Source organism: Aricia agestis, chromosome 4 (assembly GCF_905147365.1).
Source record: "Aricia agestis chromosome 4, ilAriAges1.1, whole genome shotgun sequence".
Lineage (NCBI taxonomy): Eukaryota > Metazoa > Arthropoda > Insecta > Lepidoptera > Lycaenidae > Aricia > Aricia agestis.
In genome coordinates this window covers 18,245,042-18,259,996 of record NC_056409.1, presented here as the reverse complement: position 1 = coordinate 18,259,996, position 14,955 = coordinate 18,245,042, and the positions used below count along the sequence as shown (strand labels likewise).

The following is a 14,955-nucleotide window of genomic DNA, read 5'->3' as shown; positions in this document are numbered from 1 at the left end:
GCTGCCCCCCCCTGGATCATGTTGACGTCCCTACTAAGTATATTATCTAGTACTTTCATCTATAAAAATAACGATTGTTTGCCGTTAGGTTTGAAGCTAGGTGTTTATAAAGAATAAAATATTATTAATTTTTTATTCTTTATAAACACCTAGCTTATAAAAAATCTGATTTGCCCCCCCCCCCTGGCCCAGAATCTGCGTAATTTGCCCCCCCCCCTGGCCCAGAACCTGGATAATTTGCCCCCCCCTGGCCCAGAACCTGGGTACGCCCATGCCAGTCACCGCCAGTGTTGCCAACTTTTTTTTTACTGACCCACCAAATTCAGCAGCGTAAACCACCAGAAACCGCTAAAACCTAAATGGCCTCTCAAACCACCAGAATTCCACTAAATTACGTAAAGACAACAACAACTTATCTGAATATAATTTGAAAATAACACAACAATAACGTCATTATTATTATGAAATATTTTTTTTGTTACTACAAAAAGGAAAACTTTAGTTACCTATGTACCCAAGTACAGGTAGGTACTAGGGCATGGATACCGGTAATCGGTATTACCGGAAAACCGGTAATACCGCACCATTTAGACCATTTTTATATACTAAATATTATAATAATAATATTAAAGAGAAAAATATCGGTTTTTCGGTATTTTAGCTTTAATGTATTTTTGTATACGCACACGTGTTTTCAACACAATATTATGATTTATGAAGCAATTGAAAGTATACCAATACACTCAAAATCAACTGCTAATAAAATAATAGTTTTGCTGTGTGTGTGTGAGTCCTGTGTTGGCATAATATTTCTTAGTCACACTTATTATTATAATAATGTTACGTGCTAGGGTTCGAAGGATTTGGAGAGAAAGACCTGCTGACTGCTCTTATGCTGTGTATTTCATGAAGAACATCTGATACTCTCGTCCTTGGGACAACTATTTGAAGATAGAACTATCTGCCGTTAGTCTTCTCCCATTTTCGGTAGAGTATTCCGTTTTGAAGTATCAGACTGTCCCATTTTTTTTTATGAAATAAGGGGGCAAACGAGCAAACGGGTCACCTGATGGAAAGCAACATCCGTCGCCCATGGACACTCGCAGCATCAGAAGAGCTGCAAGTGCGTTGCCGGCCTTTTAAGAGGGAATAGGGTAATAGGAGAGGGAAGGGAAGGGAATAGGGGAGGACAGGGAAGGGAATAGGGTAGGGGATTGGGCCTCCGGTAAACTCACTCACTCGGCGAAACACAGCGCAAGCGCTGTTTCACGCCGGTTTTCTGTGAGAACGTGGTATTTCTCCGGTCGAGCCAGCCCATTCGTGCCAAGGCATGGCTCTCCCACGTAAAGATTGCACCCAGTACACCCCCATTGCACCCAGTACACTCCAGTTTTCTTCCATGTGATGATGTGCCGATGGTCGTCATTTCTTTCTTGAGCCTCCCTCATAGCATTATTCTCCCAGAGACCCAAAGGACTTGTTCTCGTTAACTTTAATGTTACTTCGTTAGATTCCTGCTTAACACAATGTTTGCAGCCTTCCGAACACGGCCTTCATGAAAGTGCGTCGGCATTCCCATACGTCTTACCGCAGCGGTGTTCCGTCTTGAAGTCAAACTCCTGGAGCTATTCATGTTCAATCCATCGAGCTACTTGACCTTCTGGATTCTTGAATTGCAGTAGCCACTTCAAGGCTGCATGATCAGTTCACCGTAAAAACTGTCTGCCGATGAGATATTTGTTGAAATGTTGTAGCGTCTTTACAACAGCCAAGAGTTTCCTTCTTGTCACACACTTGTTTCTAGAGAGAAGCCAGAGGGCTTAGATAATGATTTGCTGAAATATGCAATAACAACTTCTCTTTCACCCTGTTTTTGAGATACTTAACACACCTCCGATGGCCGTGTTGCTTGCATCCGTGTTGACTATAAACTAACCTTCAGTTTGTGGATACTCCAAGATTGGTGTTTCACACAGATGTTTCTTCAGTTTCTGAAAAGAATCTTCAGAAGTCTCATCCCAACTAAATTGTCGTTTATCTTATGTCAGCCGATGTAATGGTTTGGCTATCTCCAAGAATCCCTTAACAAAATGCCAGCATGAGCATAGGCCGAGGAATGCCCCCACTTCGGGTTTGTTCTTAGGGGTTGGCCAATTTTGAACTGCTTCCAGTTTCTCCGGGTCTGTCTAGATTCCATCACTGGAAACTTATATGTAAATGATAGTCGCTTTTTTAATGTTTAAATTGTTGGTTAAATATACTTATGGGAAGATTTTTTTAGTTATTTGTTTAGTGTAAGGAACAAAACACTGTTAAACTTTAAATAAACAAGTTGATTTTAATGTTTTTTTTTTGTTTATTCGATTAAATTATAAGGGATTTAGCGCTTTTTTGATTAATACCGCAAAAATACCGAAAAACCGGAAAACCGGTTTTTGAAAAATCAATACCGGTATTATACCGGTATTGCAAAAATTCCCAATACCGCCATGCCCTAGAGGTACTTAACTAAAGAGTAAAGATAAACGTCTTTAGAGGAATCATTGTCATTTACTTGTTCAGTTTGTGAAGAATAAATTTCTTTAGTTCTAATTTTTGTAATACGGTATTTGGTATTATGTTGTTATTACAGCATTTGCCTTCGCGTGCTAACCTTGCACGAAAGAAAAGCAATCAAACTTCATCCGGTTTCTATGTTAAGTCTTGACAACATTCATCATGTTAGATAATCGCTCTATAATATCAGCGTTAGAATGCGGCAAAACGAATAAAGATAATAATAATATAATTAATTTTCCAGTGTGCGTCTTCAAGGGTTAGAAACATAATAAAAAAAACTAGTGGTTTAACGTCGAAGCTACCACTAACTTAAATAATCTAATCCACTAAGAAATCCACTAGCCACTAAAACCAAATTTTTCCCGCCGAAAGGTACGTCTAAACCACCAGATCTAGTGGAAATTCCACTAAGTTGGCAACACTGCATATGATTCATTTCTTCCTTGATCATAGATTTTTGACATTTGCTGAGAGATTGGATCCAAATCACCGCAGCGGGGATTTAGGTTGGGTTGCACCAACTTACTTTAACTATAACTGTAACTTTAACTAAGTATAACTTTAACTACAAATTACAATTCAAAATGTAAAATCTATTGTTAAAGTCAAAAATGGACGCCATATTTAACCATAACCTTGAGCTCGACAAGGCTATAGATGAACGTGGCGAAAAAAGGAACTAACGCTGTCATCATACAAAAACGCGATTTTTGACAGTTCTCCTTTACCAGCAGCGCCCCCGCCCACGTTCATTTATAGCCTTTCGACCAGCTGTCATCTGTCAAATTATGACAAATTCTGTGGTCAAAGTTAAGGTTAAAGTTATTAAGTTAGCCTTAACTATAACCATAACTTTAACTTTAACCACGCCTTTGGTGCAACTTAGCTTCGTGGGTGCAACCCATTGTCAACTAACTGTCAATCCCACCCACAGAAATGGATATAGTTAGAACTGCCAAATGTATGTACTTCGCGTGCCATCGCGTTCCCAAACGTTGTACAATGTCAAAATTTCGAAAGTCTATTCTTTAGTCTGCGCTCCACCGTTATCGGAATCGGACGTCAATCGGAATTCTAAACATGTCTAATTGTGCCGTATTGGGCTCTGGAAATTCGACTAGAAATGTTGGTCTAAATAGTAGATACGTTTCTTTTCATCGGTAAGTAATTTTATTATTAAATCATGTGTCCTTTATTTTAAAATCAATCATTTAATGTTAATCGTGGGTGGTTGTAGTTTTTACCATGAAATCTACGCAACTGCGTGTGTACCGCATGATTCATAATACATTGCCGCTTTAGTTAAAAAATTATAGAGCCCGTTCTGTTTGTCCGCTATTGAGCGCGCAATGGAAATAAAACAATCGATACTTTCACTCATCGCTTAGTTTCGAGGTACCTACAGTCAATATTCTCATTTTTCTGTCAAATGAAGCAAATAGTGTTGTACATATTCTCGATTCTAATTAATCGATTTTCGAAACAGACATGAAACAGAGGAATGATAATGTTCGCTTTGGGATATTTTGTGACTCGGTAATTATATTTTATGTAACACTAGCTGTTGCCCGCGACTTCGTCCGCGTCAGCAAAATGCGATAAAAAAAGAAAATGAAATATCTACCTTAAAATTGAGTTCCGAAATTCCACCGTAACATACATACTTACATACATACAGAGCAAGTTAAATAAAAGCTTTTAAAAAGAGACAAATTTTCCCCTTCCTTACCGAAATAGTAAAAACCAGCCAAGTGCGAGTTGGACTCGCCCATGAAGGGTTTCGCAGCAGCTATAAGGTTTATTTCTATGAAATTAAAAGGTTTTTGATTAATTTTTATATTTCAGTTGATTTAATGAAAGAAAAGTTAAGGTTTACCATTTATCATTTATATTGACGTATAAAAAACTACCTGCTAGATCTCGTTCAAACCAATTTTCGTTGGTAGTTTTTATAGTAATGTACATCATATATTTTTTTTAGAATTATCATGTCCCTACTTTAGAAGCTAAAAGGGGGGGGGGCACACATTTTACCACTTTGGAAGAGTCTCCCTCGCAAACTATTCAGGTTAGAAAAAAAATGATATTAAAAACCTCAATATTATGATTTTTTAAGACCTATCCATAGACACCCCACAGTCCACACGCATAGATTAGATGAAAAAAAAAGTTTTTTTTTTCAGTTGTACCAATGGGGACCCCTAAAATTTTTAATAATTTTTGCATTTTTTTATCAAAATCTTAATGCGGTTCACACATTATATCTACTTACCAAGTTTCAATAGTATAGCTCTTATAGTTTCGGAGAAAAGTGGCTGTGACATACGGACGGACAGACAGACAGACAGACATGACGAATCTATAAGGGTTCCGTTTTTTGCCATTTGGCTACGGAACCCCAAAAATCTGTCCACAAACGGTGGAACAATAATATAATCAAAGGCAAGATTTTTGATAATAATGTGATGATTAATGGCATAATTATAGTCATGATGATGATTAGTATTATTGACACATTGACATAATAATATGCTTTTAGTTGCTGAAACAACGCCAAAATTGCCGAACATTTATCTGTAAGGTTTCACGAGTTCTGTACAGCATCTTCGGAACCAGGGTGTACTTCAGCGCAAATTCTTATTTTTTGGTAGTTTAAGCTTAAAATCCTTCAGAAAAACGTAAAATCACTATATGTTTCCATATAAATTTTAAGGAGTCCTGTCGATTTCTTATGGATTGCATCATCAGATCATCACTTTTGTGTTTTTGTGATGTGTTACTAAATTCGGGCTACATCTCATACAACAACAAAATAATTTTGGAAGTCGGTCTACAAACGACGGAGTTGTCCGCGAACCAATATAAAAAAAGTGAAATATGTCCTCCTCCTTTTCGGAAGTCGGTTAAAAAGTAGCCTAAGTTATGCCTTACTACATCAGCTATGTGCCAAAAAAAGTCCCGTCAAAATCGCTTCAGCCATTTCAGAGATTAGCCGGAATAAACAGACAGACAGACAGACATACAGACATAAATTGTAAAAAATTTTGTTTTGGTGTTGATGTATTTATGTTCCTGTTTAGTGATTTAGTTTAGAACAGTATAATATATTACTAGCTGTCCTGGCAAGCACGTATCTTTAGATTTATCATTCCTCTGTATATTAGATTCAAAGATTCAAAGATTCAAAGACTTTATTAGCATCCAAGTATAGTATACAGTATACAAACTCAGCACCTTGTACAGGCGGTTGCTTATAAAATAGTATTTAACAAATATTTTGGATTGTAATTTCTTAACTACTTATGTAACATAAATTATAATATTATGTATTATTCGTTTCTTAATTATTATACATGAATGAAAGTGATATATTAACTCGAATAATAATCGATTAAAAAATCAATATACCTAAAGAGACGGGGCGTGGCGATGCCTTTGAATCGATTCCGCGCGTACGGGTATTTCCTTCACTAAAGCGCGAAAAAAGTGACACGCTCGTGTTCATACAAATTGGAGCGACTAACTAGATCCATTTTCTGTGATCCCACCCACTAATTGTCAATTAACTATTATTTTTCAACTGACTTCGCAAAAGGAGGAGGTTATAATATTATGTTCCTCTGTTTATGATGAACCACAGCCCACAGTATTTGTAATACTGTGGTATCGCTTACTGCAGAGGTCTCGTGGTTCAGTTAGTCAAGAATGATTTCCACTTTTAAATATCTTTCGAGCCGAGATAGGGTGTTATTTCATATGACGACTAGACTGAATAATGAAGCAAGAACTGATTAGTCCCTTCTATTAAATATTAGGTTTGACCATAGATTTAATACCTCCATGGGTTTGACCATGTGGTTAGAGTATAGACTACTCACTACAGTGCAGTGTTTACAACTTCTGCAGTTTTAAAATGATACCTTTAAAATATTACCTGTATCGGCGTTGTACGGGTACGTTGCAATCACAGAACACAATATACTCGTTGCAATACAGTATGAGATTTTCTCACAGACAGAGCTTCAAAATAGTAAAAAATCTACAGGTACACCCGTAGGCCGTACACCCAACGCGGAACATGGCGGAACGATCGAATAGCGCTGCCATATTTCATATTATGTTCCTAAATCCTAATTCCGACTACTCAAAAACTAGCTAGAACTTAATATAGTACCCGTGCATATAGTAGTGAATAGCATTATTAAGTATTAACCCCATAATAGTCGGTGGATCAATGGTACTCATGTATAAGTTTATGATGGTACTGATCCGACAGATAGTGAACGAAGTACAACAGAACGCTAGTGTTGCCATTTTCTTCGACCAGTGAATGTCAGCTGTCGGCTGTCGCCTGTCTGACATTCTTGATTCTTGAAGTTTGAACATTCATTTTCATTCTGTCAAATTACGTCGTATGTAATGCGCGTACAGCAACCGTATTTGTTTTCTTTACGATCAATGATAATGTTTTTGTTATGATAGGCCATAATGTGAACATTTACAGTATTTTGTGTAAACAGTGATGCTATATGTAACAGATTAGAGGACACACGAAATCCCTGTGCGATCATTTTGGTAAAATTTCCTGCTCGTGAATTGTTGACAAAATAGCAGCTGAAAACTAGTAGGTGCATTGTGTAGTCGTGTGATCGAGATATTGATAATATTTTCTTATCGAGTGTATAATGTGAACACAACACTTCTCGTAGTAAATTGTGTGTTACTCTAGTTTATTGTTGTGATACAGAGTGTTTCACCATGGGGTCGACGGGTCTGACTCTTGCCGATTTGCCGAATATATTTATAATGATCGGCGCTCTAGTTGCATTGTTTGCAATGCTTGTTATTCTTCTCAAGTGAGTATTGTTTTCATAATTATTAAGTTAGTCTTCTTTTAAATCAACAATTATTTCAAGTCTTCAAAAAGGAATCAGATTCAAAAGTGAATAAGTACTATAATCAGCTGATATTGTGACTTGTGTGTGCCAATGATATTCTTTGAGTTTTTTATATAATATATCATTGGTGTGTGCAAATAGAACTGATTGTAACTAGATTTTATTTGCAAAAAAGAAATAACTTCAATATTATGTTTTATCATTCTCGTCTCTCACTATTTTCAGGACTGATATTGGTCAAAACCATAAAAATTAGCACATTGAGACTTCTAAATTCACTAACTCTCAAACAAACAAAATTTTCCTGCTTACTCTTTTCCTCAATGCGATAAAAACAATGTCTGAAACACAAATTACAATAATTTATTAAAATAAAAAAAATTGTACCTGGATTTTTTTAAACATTTATGTCCTTCCAACAATAACAAAGTAGTGTGTTTATTTGCTTTAAAACATCAATGTTTATAATGTTTTACATTTTTATTATTATCATCAGATCAACCTATTGCACTTTATCCTGGGACTATTTATTTTTATTTTATTAGAAAAGTCACTGCATTTTGTTAATGTCTTAAATTCATCATATACACTTTATTACTTTATTGAAATTAATGAAATTTAGATAGGTGCATGGGGCAAATTCTTATTTATAAAGTAATTAAGAGCTCACAAGATCTCTTCCTCAAAAAAAAATTGTTACCTGTTGTTACTGTTATTTGTAATTGCTGAGAAAACTAATATACATACATATAACTCTTAATTTTCGCAAGGCGAATCAATATTTGTCAATATTTGTAATAATATTATTTGGTAAAACTGACAATAGAATGTTACTATGTGAACCTACCACCTGTCACCAAGGTATAGGACCTTGGTCGCAACTGGCAGGTGATAGATTTGAATAAATATTTCATTAACAATGCCATGATGGCTGTCTTGTTATTATATAATATATACTAGCTGTCCCGGCAAACCTTGTTTTGCCATATAAAGTATTTTGCCCATATTATTTTATTGAAGTGACTAAATACCATGGCAACATCCATCGCTATCCCGTCACACGAACAATGGGCACCGTCAGTCTCGAGTTGTAATAATTTACTATTATTTATTCAACAATTCAACAATTGCACTTATCAATATAAAAAGTAGCCAGTAGCCGATTCTCAGACCTACTGAATATATGCATATAAAATTTTAAAAAATCAGTAAAGCCGTTTCAGAGGAGTATGGTATGGTAACTAACATTGTGACACAAGAATTTTATATATGTATAAGATTAAGAAAACTTACATTACTTGTTTTATGTCCCTAATTGCATGGTGTGAACTGTGTCCAATTTTAAAACATTTCATCATTAAAAAATTAATTATATTTGATGAGATTTTTTATTTTAGAATTGCAAGTTTACTTTGATTAAATTATTATATAGGGCCCAAAACAAAACAAATAAATCATAATATTATGTGTTTAGCTTTTGAACTTTAGTTTTTTTATTAATGTGGATAAACAAAGGACTTTTTCATACATATATCAACTGTGGAATTATAATGAAATCTCCTTGCATAACTTGTTCAATAAATTAATATGCAACCAGACTGAATGAAAAACAACATAAAGCATTTATTTACTTCAATAAAATATCTTTTCTGAGAATTAAAAATATATAATATTATGGTAATTGGTAATGATATACTTAAAATGTTTTTGTTTCAGAAACATGGAAGTTATAGGTATAGTAGGAGAGGGCCGGGACGACCCCTGGCCACGAACGATACAGCCACCCCGACTCATGATGCAGCGGGTTCACATACCTTTCACATTCAAGTTGAAAGAAAACGAGCCTATAGAATACAGTGGTGAGTAAAAATTAAAATACTATATTATAACAGGTAGTATAATAATTCACAGAATTACTAATAATAAGTTCTACACTAAAAAAACCATTATGCCTTTTATTATTTTACTAGAGATCGCCCAATGGTTGAAATTCGACCTTAGTTTCAACGACATTAGGACGTTATTATTTTTTTCAACTATTGTCTCTGGGACTCAACTGATCTCAGACTGGCCGTGTAAGCATTGTCTAATAGTATCTAAGATTCAATAAAAAAAAAACAATAATCCATTATCAATTTGTCAACTTGTTGTCAACAGACTTCAACCATAAATAAAAGAGTATAATTCCTATGCATAGGCTTATCACTCAAAAATCTGTCATCTTCTTGAGTGTGCGTATTGTAGTGTGTGTCATGTTTTATTTGTTAAAAATAATTATGATAAAAGCATAATTTCAAAATAATATTAGCTCGATGCACTCCTTCACCATATAAACTACTAGCTGTTGCCCGCGACTTCGTCCGCGTGGAATTCAGTTTATAGCGCGCGATGTCAACAAAATTGGTGTTAAAATCTTTTATAAAAAAACCCTGGTACGGTACCCCTTAAATCAAAACAGCTGTGCAGTGTGCACATAATATTTCAATTTTTTTTAATAAAACTTTATATTTTATGCCAAATTTTTAAGCTTATTTAGCCCCCCAATCACACAACTTTACCCATAAACTATTTTTATCATTGATAGGTTTAAGGTAATATGTCACTGCATAAATAAAGAACTGATTTATTAAATAACGTAAAAAAGAAATAACAATCGAAAAAAATCGAAAATTGAATGTAAGATAATACCACCTCTTATAGAAAGACTTTTGGGCAAGCGTTAGCGCGATGTAGGAGACGCACGGTGCCATTTATTATGAATTTTTAGAACTAATTTAATTTGAACATATTTACGCATTTTCACCCCCTTACAACCTTTTTTTCCAGTGAAAAAGTAGCCTATGTCCTTTCTCAGGCTTAAGATTATCTGTATACAAAATTTCATTACAATCTGTTATACAGATAATCTTAAGCCTGTTTTAAATTTTGGCGTGAAAGCGAGACAGACAGACAGAGATACTTTCGGCTTTCGCATTTATAATATTAGTATAGATAACTGTGCAAAATTTCATTCACCTACGTTTCCCCACTTTTCGTCAAAAGGGATACAAAGTTTTTGGCTCACGTATTAATATATAGATTCTACTGATTAGAATATGTTAAATATTCTATGCATATTATACATAGAGCTTTGAGTTACTTAAGGTTTTTAAGGTACTCATTTAAATATGAATTGATTTGACTTCTGAAACTAATTAACAAATGATTCATACAATACTATAGAGATAAATATTATATTTACTGATTTTCTTACAAAAAAAAAACGAGCTATACGAGGGCTGCTGTTTATGTATCCGGAACTGGCCACTTACAAGAACAATATTTAAAAAGTAATTACAACATTTGAAAATAGAACTCTTTGGTTGAAGAATACATTTTGGCTGCGTTCCAGATGACGTTAATTTTGACTAAAACGCTCAAAACGTCCCCTTCTGCCGTTCCCTTTGGCGACCGGGGTCGTTTTGGTCGCGGCTATGACGTCACTCATGACGTCATCATTTTCGCTCAAAACGACCCTTGACGAAGATGGGTCAAAGTGGTCGTTCTAGTTTTTTTTTAATTTTAACGGAACTATATCGCGAAAGCCATGTTCGGAAAGTTTTCAGGAGAGAGTAGAGACAAAAAAACTTTATATTATTTCCTACGAATAATAAATAGTTTTTATTATTCGTAGATTATTTCATTACAAATAATATTTTAATTGTAATATGTATATTAAATTAAATAACATTTAATGAAATATTTTGATTGGAAAATAAATTGTTTTAAATGAAAGGTCAAATGATTTCTTATAAAATAAGGAGAGATGAAAATTAGTATTATATTTCTTATAAAATATAATACTAATTTTCATCTCTCCTATACCTGTTGACCTCATACTTGACTAAGCATTACGCGGTATTGTTACCTAACGTTTATAATATTATGTGACAATAGTCAATATTCAAAGTATGTGGTTTTGTTATTAAAATATGATTCAATGTGAAAACTCAATTAAAATAAAAGTTTAACTATATTAAAATATGATTATTGATTACATAATATGTAAAAAAATGTAATACTAAAAACGAAACAAATATAATAATATGTATTTTATTTGTAAAATAAATGTAACTATAAACAATTACTTTTATTTACGACTTGAAGAAAAGGATCGTAATATCCAAGTTCGGTTCAATGTACGTCTATGTATAAAAAAAAATGGATCTTTTTTTAAACTTTTCTCAAAACGCTCAAAACGATCCATAATCCGTTCCACTTGGGTTTGTATCACTGACGCTCACATGCTAGTGGAACGGGAAAAAGTACAGTCTTGAGCATTAGCGTTTTAACGTCATCTGGAACGCGGGGTTTGTTTCATGTGACTGTCAATTATTTTTCCATTGTGGCGTCATTTTGAAAATTGCGTGTCTTCATTTGCCATGGATTTAACGCGTGAACATTTTCGTGCAATGATTTACTACGATTTTCGGCGTGGGCTAAATCAACAACAGTGCTTTATTCAACTCACCGCAACTTTTGGAGATGAAGCACCATCAAAAACCACTGTTTATCACTGGTACAGTGAGTTTAATCGTGGGCGGTCTATGCTCACGGATGAAAATAAAGAAGGTCGCCCAAAAACAGCTGTTGTCCCACAAAATATAGATGCTGTGCGGGAACTAATAATGCGTGATCGTCATGTTACATATCGCGAGATAGAGGCGTCCTTAGGCATAAGTATGACGAGCATACATAAGATATTACACGAACATTTGGCTGTAAAAAAAATATGTTCGCGTTGGATTCCGCACAACTTGACAATCGATCAAAAACGGGCTCTAAAAAAAATAGAAATAGGGAAAAAAAATAGAACCGTGGTACGTCAAAAGCCGTTTATAATATCTACACAGGTGATGAATCTTGGATCTATGCATATGACCCCGAAACTAAACAACAGTCAACGGTGTGGGTGTTCCAAGATGAGCCGAAACCAACAAAAGTTACTCGTGCAAAAAGTACTTTGAAGCAAATGGTCGCCTGTTTTTTGGAATTAATGGACATGTGGCTACAGTGCCATTAGAGAATCGTAAAACGGTTAATTCTGAATGGTATACGACCATTTGTTTACCAGAAGTCTTTGAAGAAATAAGAAAGGACAACCGACAACGCAGAATCATATTACATCACGACAATGCTAGCTGTCACACCTCAGCTGAAACAACTCAGTTTTTGGAGGGTCAAAAGATCGAATTGACTGGTCATCCGCCGTACAGCCCTGATTTGGCACCTAACGATTTCTTTTTATTTCCATACGCGAAGAACAAATTACGTGGTCAACGTTTTTCGAGCCGCGAAGAGGCTGTTGATGCGTTCAAAATGCACGTTTTGGAGATACCTCAATCAGAATGGAAAAAGTGCTATGAAAATTGGTTCCAGCGTATGCAAAAGTGTGTCGATCATCGCGGCGAATATTTTGAAAAGCAATAAAACCATATTAAATGATATATGTTTGTTTCTTTTTTTAATTCCGGATACATAAATAGCAGCCCTCGTAAGTCAAACTAGAAATAGCTTTCACTAACTAATTTCTAGGAGTATTGGTTGTGTTCATGGAATATACTCGTATTAGTCAGAAATTGTGTTAGAGGGGTATTAGGCTAATGTAGTTAACTCCACATGTTATAGACTTAACACATAATATGATGCACATCATACGCAATAGCATCATTATGTAGCAATCTGCAATACATTTTATATTGAAACGAGCTTTTGCCCGCGGCTTCGCTCGCGTTAAGAAGTATTATTAAGTATATACAAACTTTCATCCCCTATTTGAACCCCTTGGGGTTGGAATTTATCAAAATCGTTTTTAGCGGATGCCTACGTCATAACATCTACCTACATGCCAAATTTTAGCCCGATCCGTCCAGTAGTTTGGGCTGTGCGTTGATAGATCACTATGTCAATCAGTCAGTCACCTTTGAGTTTTATATATATAAAACTCAAAGGTGACTGACTGATTAGTTCATTTAATCAAGATCTACAAAAAAGCGGTAAATTGCACATAGAAATTGCACTAAAGTTAGCTGCTACGAATTAAAAAAATATGAAGATTGAATACAGAAATAGTTGACGCGTCTATGTGTGTCCCAAAAATATCCAGGAGTTCCCTCTATATCTCACGAATTTCAGTACCTATCAGATCACCACTTTCGTAAGCATTGTACCAAATTCGGGTTATTGTACCTCTATAAACTACAATAAACACTAAATAGCAACAAAAGAGTTTTGAAAATCAGTCAACAAACGGTGGAACAATAATATAATCAAAGGCAAGATTTTTGATAATAATGTGATGATTATAGTGATGATGATGATTAGTATTATTGACACATTGACATAATAATATGCTTTTAGTTGTTGAAACAACGCCAAATTTGCCGAACATTTATCTAATTTATCTAAGGATTCAAGAGTTCTTTACAGCACCTTCGGAACCAGGGTGTACTTCGGCGCAAATTCTTTTTTTTTGGTAGTTAAAGCTTAAAATCCTTCAGAAAAACGTAAAATCACTATATGTTTTCATATAAATTTTAAGAAGTCCTGACGATTTCTCATGGATTGCATCATCAGATCACCACTTTTGTGATCATGTTACCAAATTCGGGCTACATCTTATACAACAACAAAAGAATTTTGGAAATCGGTCTACAAACGACGGAGTTGTCCGCGAACCAAAATAAAAAAGTGAAATATATCCTCCTCCTTTTCGGAAGTCGGTTAAAAAGTAGCCTAAGTTATGCCTTACTACATCAGCTATGTGCCAAAAAAAGTCCCGTCAAAATCGCTCCAGCCATTTCAGAGATTAGCCGGAACAAACAGACAGACAGACATACAGACAAAAATTGTAAAAAAAATTTGTTTTGGTGTATGTACCCTATATACATTCTCTTCACAAAAAACGGTTCTTTCAATATTACAAACAGACACTCCAATTTTATTTATATGTATGTATGTATAGATGTATAGATGGGGGCAAACGAGCAAACGGGTCACCTGATGGAAAGCAACTTCCGTCGCCCATGGACACTCGCAGCACCAGAAGAGCTGCAGGCGCGTCGCCGGCCTTTTAAGAGGGAATAGGGTAAAAGGGGGGGTAGGGAAGGGAAAGGGTAGGGGATTAGGCCTCCTGTAAACTCACTCACTCGGCGAAACTGCGGTTTTCTGTGAGCCCGTGGTATTTCTCCGGTCGAGACGGCCCATTCGTGCCGAAGCAAGGCTCTCCCACGTCCTAAAATTATTATTAGTATGGTTCTTTATGTCCAGGCAACCATAAGTATAAAAGAGAGATTAAAAAAAGCATGGTTTGCCTAGAAAAAAAGGCATGATATTTATTTCTCCTGCTTGTTATATTTTCTAATTTCTTATCATTATGACGTAACAGTGAATAATTAGTGATGTTCGGGTTACAACACAGTATATAGTCGATAAATAAACGTTTGTATAGTAACTGAAA

The 14,955-nt window shown here is 35.1% G+C and overlaps 1 protein-coding gene across 1 annotated transcript in view; it reads left to right on the top strand.

The window, feature by feature from the left end:
- The first annotated feature begins 6,969 nt into the window (after positions 1–6,969).
- LOC121726282 (cell growth regulator with RING finger domain protein 1-like) overlaps positions 6,970–14,955 on the top strand; it is a 47,757-nt gene continuing 39,771 nt past the window's right edge. The window contains exons 1-2 of the mRNA XM_042113574.1: positions 6,970–7,415; positions 9,174–9,316. Of these exons, the coding sequence (XP_041969508.1) occupies positions 7,318–7,415; positions 9,174–9,316 (241 nt within the window). The 5' untranslated portion in view covers positions 6,970–7,317. The remainder of the gene's footprint in view (positions 7,416–9,173; positions 9,317–14,955) is intronic.